General features: G+C 52.8%; 1 protein-coding gene across 1 annotated transcript; it reads left to right on the forward strand.

Moving 5' to 3' along the window:
* The first annotated feature begins 4,069 nt into the window (after nucleotides 1-4,069).
* LOC127292800 (COBRA-like protein 3) lies at nucleotides 4,070-9,504 on the forward strand. Its single transcript, XM_071818642.1, has 6 exons — nucleotides 4,070-4,478; nucleotides 7,255-7,334; nucleotides 7,553-8,009; nucleotides 8,420-8,579; nucleotides 8,665-8,945; nucleotides 9,029-9,504. The coding sequence occupies exons 1-6, from the start codon at nucleotides 4,394-4,396 to the stop codon at nucleotides 9,226-9,228; spliced, it is 1,263 nt and encodes a 420-aa protein (XP_071674743.1). The 5' UTR covers nucleotides 4,070-4,393; the 3' UTR covers nucleotides 9,229-9,504.
* The last annotated feature ends 532 nt before the right edge of the window (nucleotides 9,505-10,036 follow it).

Here is a 10,036-nt window from a genome sequence, read left to right on the forward strand (position 1 = left end):
GGCGTCGCAGTCGACGATGAACGGCTTGTCGAAGTCCGGCATCTGGAGGACGGGGCCCGTCGTCAGGGCCCCCTTGAGGGCCTCGAAAGCAGCGGTAGCCTCGTCATCCCAAGCGAATGCCTCGTGCCGCAGCAGGCGCGTGAGTGGCGAGGCGATGAGGCCAAAATCCCGGATGAACTTCCGGTAGTAGCCGGCGAGGCCCAGGAACCCGCGGAGGGCGCGTGGTGAACGCGGCGTCGGCCAGGCGGCGACCGCCGCCACCTTGTCCGCACCCATGGCCACCCCGTCGGCGGAGATGACGTGACCGAGATAGGCCACCGAGGTCGTCGCAAACGAGCACTTCGAGCGCTTGAGGTGAAGTCGATGCGCTCGAAGCTCGTTGAAGACGATGGCGACATGCTGCAGGTGCTCCGCCCATGATGCGCTGTAGATCAAAATATCATCGAAAAAAACCAGCACAAAACGGCGTAAGTATGGGCGAAGGACATCATTCATCAGGGCCTGGAAGGTTGCGGGCGCGTTGGTGAGGCCGAAAGGCATCACCACGAACTCGAAGTGGCCATGGTGTGTCCGGAACGCCGTCTTGGCGATGTCCTCCGGGTGCATGCGCACCTGATGATAGCCTGAGCGAAGGTCGAGCTTGGTGAAGAACCGCGCGCCGTGGAGCTCGTCAAACAGCTCGTCGACCACCGGGATCGGGAACTTGTCCTTGAGCGTGAGGGCGTTGAGGGCACAGTAGTCGATGCAGAAGCGCCACGTGCCATCCGACTTGCGCACCAACAGCACCGGCGCGGAGAACGGGGACGTGGAGATCCTGATGATGCCCGCCTCCAACATGAGCGCGCACTGGCGCTCCAGCTCGTCCTTCTGCAGCTGGGGGTAGCGGTATGGGCGCACCGCCACTGGCGGCGACCCCGGGAGCAAGTGGATGCGATGGTCACACGCTCGTGGGGGCGGCAGGCCCTGCGGCTCCTCGAAGATGTCGCCGTGCTGCTGCAGGAGGTGCGTCAGGAGGGGGTGCTCGGCGTCGTCGGTCCCAGAGACGAGCTGGAGCTGCGGCGCGGGGGAGGTGCCCCCGAGACCCTCCCAGCGAATGTGACGTCCCTGGCGCCAGAAGGTCATCGTCAGGGCGTCGAAGTCCCAAAGGATGGGACCGAGCGTCCGCAGAAAGTCGACGCCAAGGATGAAGTCGAAGCAGCCCAAGTCGATGCCGGCGCACGTGATGACGAAGTGCTCGTCGCCGATGGTAAGGGGAGCGTGCTGGACCACCCCATGGCAGTGGAGGCGGTCACCGTTGGCCACGGTCACGTGGAGGGTATCCCCACCTGTCGGCTGTAGCGCGAGGCGGCGCATAGTGGCGGCGGGGAGAAAGTTATGCGTAGACCCCGTGTCCAGTAGCGCCACCAGAGACTCGCCCTGGATAGTGACCGGAAGCAGCATCGTCCGCTCGTGGCGGATGCCGGCGAGCGCATGTAGGGACACGACGAAGGCCGTGGCAGCCGCGTCGGTCGGCCCGGCCGTCTCGGACGCCGCGGCAACCGGCCCGGTCGTCGGGTCGCCCTCCTCCACGTCGACTGTCTCCAGGTAGAAGAGGCGAGGGCACACGTGACCGGGCGTGTATGGGTCGTCGCAGTTGAAGCAGAGTCCCAGGCGGTGGCGTTCGAGCTGCTCCGCCGGGTGAGGCGGCGGAACGTGCGTGTAGCCGCGGGGCGGGGCCGGTCGGTCCCGGTGGGGCGGGCGGGTGGCCGCCGCAGCCGGAGGAGGAGGTCGGGCGGCGCGGGTGCCGCGGGCCAGGGGCGTCTGCTGAACCGCCTGGGCGCAACGCTCATAAGCGCGCGCGTAGTGCATCGCCGTCTGGAGGTCCCACGGGGCCTGTAGCTCGACATCCACACGGATGTGGTCCGGGAGGCCGCCAATGAAGAGCTCGGCGCGCTGTTGGCCCGTCACGCCGGGCGCATGGCATGCGAGGGCCTGGAAGCGGTCGGCGAAGTCCTGCACCGTGGTGGTGAACGCCAAACGCCCAAGTTCCGCCAAGCGGCTGCCGCGGATTGGAGGGCCGAAGCGGAGAAGGCAGAGCTCACGGAACCGGTCCCATGGAGGCATGCCACCCTCGTCCTGCTCCAGGGAGTAGTACCACGTCTGGGCGGTGCCGCGGAGGTGGTACGAGGCGAGCCACGTCCGGTCCGAAGCCAGGGTACGCTGTCCCCGGAAGAACTGCTCGCACTGGTTGAGCCAGTTGAGTGGGTCCTCGACGCCATCGTACGTGGCGAATTCCAGCTTGGCGTAGCGTGGGGGAGCGAGGCCGGTGGCGCCCTGGGCGGGGGGCTCCGCGCGACCAGCAGAAGGCTCGGCGAAGCGGGCGGGCGGCGGGTCCGGGAAGGACGGGCGCGGAGGGTCCCCGGCGGTGGTGTAGACAGGGGACGGCGCCGGTGCGGCCGAGTAGACGGGCGGGGCTCGTCGCGGTCACCCACGCCGGAGTCGGGAGGGCGACGGCGCGGAACCGGACCCGCCGGATGGGCACACCCCGGGGCAGCGAGGCGGGGCCCGTGCTGGGGATCGGCTGCTAGGACGCCCACGGCTGCGGCGGCGGTGAGGCCGGGGGCGGAGCAGGCGCGCCCTGGCCGGGTAGGGCGGTCGGCGCGGCCGGGTAGGCGGCGAGGGGTGGCGACAGGTGCGGCGTAGTCATCCGGGTGCGACGTAGTCATCCCCCGCGCACCGATGAGGTACAAGCGGATGCCCTGGACGGCGGTGGCGAGGTCGCGGATGGCCGTCGATAGCTCTTGCCGCGAGAGGAGAGGGCAGCGCCGCGACATCTGCGGGGCGCGCGGCGCCCGTGGAGGGCGGCGGCAGCTGCGCGGCGGCGGAGGAGGCCGGCGAGTCTCGGAGGCGGCGGCGGTGGCGGCGGTGGGCTGGCTCGAAGACATGATCGTAGAGGTCTCTGATACCAAATTGGTAGAAACTTGAGTTCTACCGGGACGAGGGCGTAGATTATAGGGGTGGAAGTGCGACGAGCGAGAGGAAGAGAGGCGGCGCCGGCGGCAGGGCGCCGTCGCGGGCGCGCGTGGAAGGCGGCGGCTAGGGTTTGGGGCGGCGCGGGCTGGAGAAGGCCGACTCCTCTGGGAGTCGGCAATAATGATATTGATTATTGCTTGATCGATTTATTCTATTACATCTTGTATTTAGTATTTATAATAGAACTGCAAAACCCTAATCTGCTAACTGGGCTAAGCCCCTAACTAGGCCTGGCCGGTTGGGCTAGTGGGCCCCCTCCGGCGGTAGACCAGGCCGGTCATAACAATTACAGTATTAGCTGAAAGCATTAGCCTCCTTAGCTACTCCATTCATTTCAGGCTCCCCGGTTAAGAAAGGGGAGGAAAGAACATGTCGATGAGGGTCGTTAGAGCCGGACACTAACACGCCTAGCTGGAGATCTTGATGCTAGACAGAAATCAAGTACTCCTATATACTTGGTCAGAGCTATGAAAGTTTGTTGCTGCAGGACGAAAATACGCAGTACCACCGGGTAAGTTACTGTAGCGGTACAAAATTCGTATTTCTAGCGCTTTAAAAATTCCGAACAATTTTTTTGCATGTAGAGGACACACGTATGTATATGCGTGCCTTTTTTCATACTCAAATTCGAATATATGTAGCTTAGGCAAAAATGATAAATTTCAAATGAATAGTATGAAGGAAAACTCCTTCTGAAATTTCTGTAACTTAATGATCGGGAAACTATATAATTTAGTGGGGGAGTAAGTTTAATCGGCGCAGTATCCAAGTTCCAAAAAATCGCTTTAGATGCAGAACTGAATTTGTCTCTCAAGACAGGCATTCAAATTTTTCGATAAGGATGCTTTATTACTCAAAATGTTTTAACAGGCATTCAAATACCAATACCCAATCCCCAGCGCCAAAGCCTCGAGGTTGCAGTCCCTGTCCGAACATCCATCCCAACAGTTGTATGCACGAGGGGCATTTTCAGTCAAGCAGAGCCCGGAGGTTGGGCCGTCACAAGACGATCTGTCCCCGCGAGAGATATATATTCCCACCGAGGCGCGGAAGGAAGCATCCAAGAGGCAATACCACGGCGCGGAAGGAAGCATCCAAGAGCAAGAGGCAAGCGGGAGTAGACTCTCAAGTGGTAGTGGTCACCCGCGACCAAGAGGCAAGAGGGAGGAGACGGCCATGGCCGCCCATGCTTTAAGATCCACTCCCCACCACCACATCCACCTCCTCCTCCTCCTCGCCCTCAGTCGCATCAGATCTCCAGCTCCCCCCTCCCCGGCGGGTGCACACCACCGTGGCCGCATTTGCCGCCGTACAGAGTGAACCGGGGTTCGGTCCTTCCGCGGGTGCCTGTGCAGCTGTTGCCTGCTGAAGAGGGAAGGAAATGGCGGCGGTTGGTGGATCCGCGGTGGCCTGCTGCGCCGTGCTGCTCGCCGCGGTGCTGCTCTTCTCCGCACCGGCCACCACAGGTTCGGCTCCTCTCCTATACCTGCACTCGCCCGGCCCTTCTCACTCTCTGTCTCTCTCGATGGTGCCGCGTTGTGCCGGGAACCGGCGAGTCGGTGAGATCCGGTCAGTGTTCAACATTTCGATTTGCAAAAAAAATCGTCCCTCTCAGAGATTCGCGAATTTCTATAAAGAATGAATTTTTGAAGAAAAAATTCAAAAATTTCGAACAAATACGAATGCGGACATTTCAACCTTTCGGTCGATTTTTTTTTTTTTTTTTTGAAAAGTTTCGCGAAATTGGAACGTGGGAACCGAATCACGTTCGACCAACCAGTGCAGCTAGCTGTTTGCTGCATCGCTGCAGCTCCAAAAAATCAGAAACGCAAAGCTCCAAAGAATCACACCTTGGATGAACAATGCCAGATACGTCTGCATACAGCATAGTTCAAACACACCAGTTATGGAGCAGGAAAAGTGATCCTACTTGAATATTCCCCACCAAGAGCCCATTAATTGTTGAACAAATCAAAAGCAGTAGAAGCAATCACAGTGAAACTTGCAAAACATCAATGAAAACACAAGAATTTATAACAGATTCCAGTTCTAGCATTCACACATAGTCTGGCATCATAATTATTGAACTGACATGAAAATTCAGCAGGGTTTGGAGCAGGAAATCACTAACTTGGCACTGGAAATGTAAGTAACCAGCATACAGATAGGAAATAAATGTGACGTTCTCGCATAACAAAAACTAGGTAGATAATCAAATGGCTATGTAGAAGTTTCAATGCTCAACTGGTTGAACCATGCCTCCAATTTAGAAATCCTAAGCAGATCTGCTGACAAAGTTAAGAGTTTCAGTTCAAGGGAGTATTATATGGATATCAAACGTGTAAACATGTAAGGTTGAGTTACATAATTAGAGGCCCACCATTTCTTTTTATTAGTACCCTTGCCTGATAAATCGCTCATACGCCTATACTTGCTCGGAGCATTCCATTGTGACCGTGGGCGCCTTGAACCGTGATCCTGGTCTTGCTTGGCGTGTGCGAAATTTTGTTCACACGTGAGCACAACTTTTTTCATATCATTCCTCATCATCTGACTAGTTTAGAATGTAAATAAGAACATTTTATTGGGTGAAACAAAACCAAGACGGCAAGATACTTTCAGAACAGTCTCACCTTTATTAGGAGGCGCTGTCACATCATCGCTATTATCAGTGTCATCAGATCTGCGGCTACCAGGTTGGCTTTGTGTTTCGTCGTTGCTGCCAATGATCTTGCATTATCCATTCCTTTCATTTTTGTCCACGCTCCTTCTTTTCCAAATCCGTTTTATGCTGCTCTGTCCTGTCTTTATTGCTATTGTAGAAGAGATATTGGAGATTGCACGGCACCAATAGGGCCGGTTGCTCATATATATATATAGGCGGACACATGTACAATTACAGGTACAACCCTGAGTCGATCGGGAACTCCAAGTCACGGAGCTCATCGGAGAGGCTATTCAGCTTGAGGGCGTACTCGTCGAGAGATAGGTCGTTCTGGTGGGTGCCGAAGAACTCCTGCTGGAGGAAGGTGACCCGCTGGATTTTGTTGTCGGTGAAGAGACCAGTGATCTTGGCCCAGACCGTGTGGGCGGAGTCGCCGTCGCGGACGACGGTGCGGAAGATGTCGTTGGAGACGGTCTGGTAGAACCAGCGGATGATGGTGGCGTCGATCGCGAGCCACTCGGGGTCGTGCGGTATGGCGAGGAGGTCGATGGTGCCGTCGACGTGATCGAGGAGATCATACTCGCGGAAGAGCAGCCCAAAGTACGTCTTCCACGGGAAGAAGTTGGCAGCGGTGGTGGAGAGCTTCACCGGCACGCGCTCGGCGATGGGGATGTCGCGGATGACGGCGACGGAGGGGCCGGCGAAGGGGTTGCTGCTACCGGAGCGGGAGGAGTTGAAGGGGTCGGAGCCGAAGGAGGAGAAACCGGCCATGACGGAAGCGGTGGTGGTGGTGGGAGGCGGAAGCGGCTAGGGCTAGGGTTGGGGTGGAGGCCGGCGGCGCCCAGGGTGGGGAGGGGCGGCGGCTAGGGTTGGGAGAGGAATGGCCGACGGCGCCTAGGGGGAGAGGGGCGGCGGCTAGGGCTAGAGAGGCGAGGGTGGCCGGCGGCGCCCAAGGGTGGGGGGGGGGGGGGGGGGCGGCTAGGTCAGGACCCGACGGGTCTCTGATACCATGTAGAAGAGATATTGGAGATTGCACGGCACCAATAGGGCCGGCTGCTCATATATATATATAGGCGGACACATGTACAATTACAGGTACAACCCTGAGAAAACACGGGGACCTATACCTATACAATATGTTACTCAACAGCTATTATGACGATTAATTTCTTTTTTGAAAAGCTTGTCATCCTTCTCATCTGATATGGGTTTTGCATGAGTCATTGATCCACTGAGCCAGTCCATTATTGGATTGTCTCTATCATACAATGTGACATCCATCATAACGGATAATGGATCAATTTCACTTTCCTGCATGTCAAATTCCTGTTGTTGGATACGCAACTTCAAATTATAGTGCACATAAACCAACTTGTGGAGCTTGTCATAGCCAAGTCGATTCCTTAGTAGCGTGTGAATCAGTGCAAATGTGCTCCACTTTCGTTCTTTTCTTTTGTTTTGTTTAACTTGAAGCCGATGTAAGGATATAACAAACAGTACATCTAGTGTGTCAATTTAACTTCTTTTTGTTTGTTTCCATATTGTATCTGACATGCAACCTTTGTTTGATCGTGCAGAAGCTTATGATTCGCTGGATCCAAATGGCAACATCACGATAAAATGGGATATTATTAGTTGGACTCCTGATGGTTATGTTGTAAGTAGCACCCTTTCACATCAACAGCTCTGCCTTTCATCTCAACCTACCATTACCGAATAACTGTTTACCTTGAAAAGTAGCACGGGCCAATGATTCGTTACAAACTTCAGTACAAAAAATATAGTAGCCACCAAGTGCAGTTGTCAGCCAGTTACAATTATCTAGTCATCATGTACCTGTATCATGATCTTTCTCTCCAAACTTGTCATGCGCAGGCAACAGTCACAATGTTCAACTACCAACAGTTCCGACACATCTCAGCGCCTGGGTGGCAGCTGGGGTGGTCGTGGGCGAAGAAGGAGGTCATCTGGTCGATGGTGGGGGCTATGGCCACTGAGCAGGGTGATTGTTCAAAGTTCAAGAGCAGCCGTCCCCATTGCTGCAAGAAAGAGCCAAATATTGTCGATCTTCTTCCAGGCACCCCATTCAACCAGCAAATTGCCAATTGCTGCAAGGCGGGAATTATAAGGACATTTAACCAGGACCCAGCAAATGCTGCCTCCTCCTTCCAGATCAGTGTAGGTCTTGCTGGGAATACCAATTGGACGGTTAAGGTGCCGAAAAAGTTCACTCTTAAGGCCCTGTGTCCACAGGTACACTGTGGGCGTGCTATTGTTGGCATGCCTACCAAGTTTTACTCTTCAGACGGGCGCAGGGCAACCCAAGCTCTTAGTAAGTTGCCCATTTATTGCTCTTTGCTGCTTGCTCTCAGTTGCTTGAATATTTTGTGCAAATGCATTAGCAAGCTGAACACATCATAATAGTAGTTTAGTATTTTGCTCCTTAAACATGGTTGAATGCTAGGTTACATTTTGTGTAGGGTTAGTGAAAAGAGTTTTTTTAGATAAAAGAGTGAAACCATTGAAATGACAAGTGATTTGTTCTCGATGGGAGATGAGTTCATCACCTATAATTGATGTTAGCTCAGGCAGCCTATTTTAGTCAGTTTTGTTCTAATGCAAATAATGCATGTCAAATCCACGGAGCATCAGATTGGTTCCATATATATGTTTATGTTTGATTGCAGATAATAACTTTCTTTATTTAATGTACTTTAACAAATAATTTATCTATTCACACAGTGACCTGGGATGTAGCCTGCACATACTCCCAATATCTTGCTCAGAAGACTCCAACCTGCTGTGTATCTCTGTCATCGTTTTACAATGACACTACTGCGAACTGCCCGACGTGCTCTTGTGGCTGTCAAAACAATGTTACTCATCCAGGAAGCTGCGTAAAGTGAGTACAAACTTGTTACTCTTTCACTTTCTATTAAGGTTCCAATTTTCTGCAAAATTCCTTATGAAACCTATGCACTGTACAGTGACAATTCGCCTTATTTACGATCTGCCATCAATGGTCCTGGCAAAATTACCGGCCAGCCTCTTGTCCAATGTTCTCCCCACATGTGCCCGATAAAAATCCACTGGCATGTGAAGCTCAACTACAAGGACTACTGGAGAGTGAAAGTCACCATCACATACTTGAACTACCGAATGAACTATTCAGACTGGAACTTAGTGGCCCAACATCCTAACTTCGACAGTACCACAAAGGTTTTTAGCTTCAACTACAAGCCACTTACCCCATATGGAGACGGCATAAGTAAGACACTTCATGAACTGTTTTATTTGGTTTCTTTATGAAAATGTGCCTCTTGACTGATGGGGTTTATTCCTTCGCTTCAGATGATACCGCGATGTTCTGGGGAAGGAAGTTCTACAATGATGTCCTTAAGCAAGCTGGTCCACTAGGAAATGCGCAGTCAGAAGTACTAATGCGGAAGGACTCAGAGACTTTCACCTTGGATAAGGGATGGGCCTTTCCAAAGCGTGTGTACTTCAATGGTGATAACTGTGTCATGCCGTCCCCCGACTCGTATCCATGATGCACTGGCTACAGATGGAAGGTGGGGAGGGGTGATAAGGTTGTCTTTTGGGAAGATATCTTGTTTGGTCAATGTAGTCTGGCTATTACATTTTGGGATCTTTATGTCAATCCTAATGAACAACATTGCACTATTGCTAGCGTGTGGGATGTGACTGATCTGAAAATCATTTTAGAAGAACTGTCTCCCCATATCTGCATAACCGTTGGCTTGATCTTGTTAACTTGATTCCTTCATTTGAGTTCTCGGAGGAGTATATGGATTCTACAGCCCTCTCGAGAATACTCTGTTAAATCCGTCTATGCATTTATGAATAATGGAGGGATTGTTCCCTATCCACACTCCTACAATTTGGAAGCTCTTTGTCCCTCCCTCCCAGAATCCATGGCTTCCTGGGTTTTTTGGCGAACAATAAAATCTTAACTGAGATAATTTGCATTAACATCGCCGTATGATTTTTCCTATTCTATGCATGCGGTAGGGAAATCATATGAATAGGAAAAAGCATAGGATTGGTCATGCCTTAAAGGAATGGTGATCAATGGTGATGACACGAAATTAACAAGTTAGGGTTCACATTTATTTGGTATTGCTTGGTCATCTGAGGTTTATTAAGAATGAAGACATGAAATTAACAACTTCATTTGTATTTGGAACTTCTTTAATTTTAGAATAGCATAAGCATGCATGTCACTTGATTGAAGAAGATCTAAACATATCTACTAATACAAGATGATCATTTTTCAAGGATTTTAGAATTATATAGCTAAGTAAACTAGGGTTTTGTATGTGATTAAATTAGGGGTTC

Source organism: Lolium perenne, chromosome 4, assembly GCF_019359855.2.
Source record: "Lolium perenne isolate Kyuss_39 chromosome 4, Kyuss_2.0, whole genome shotgun sequence".
NCBI classification, from domain to species: domain Eukaryota; kingdom Viridiplantae; phylum Streptophyta; class Magnoliopsida; order Poales; family Poaceae; genus Lolium; species Lolium perenne.

What these genes read in the sequence shown, in the direction of transcription:
- LOC127292800 (XM_071818642.1), top strand. Translation starts at nt 4,394, where the DNA reads ATGGCGGCGGTTGGTGGATCCGCGGTGGCCTGCTGCGCCGTGCTGCTC. An exon ending in GGACTCCTGATGGTTATGTT is followed by an intron (nt 7,335 to 7,552) that starts GTAAGTAGCACC and finishes TGTCATGCGCAG; the next exon opens with GCAACAGTCACAATGTTCAA. An exon ending in CATCCAGGAAGCTGCGTAAA is followed by an intron (nt 8,580 to 8,664) that starts GTGAGTACAAAC and finishes TGCACTGTACAG; the next exon opens with TGACAATTCGCCTTATTTAC.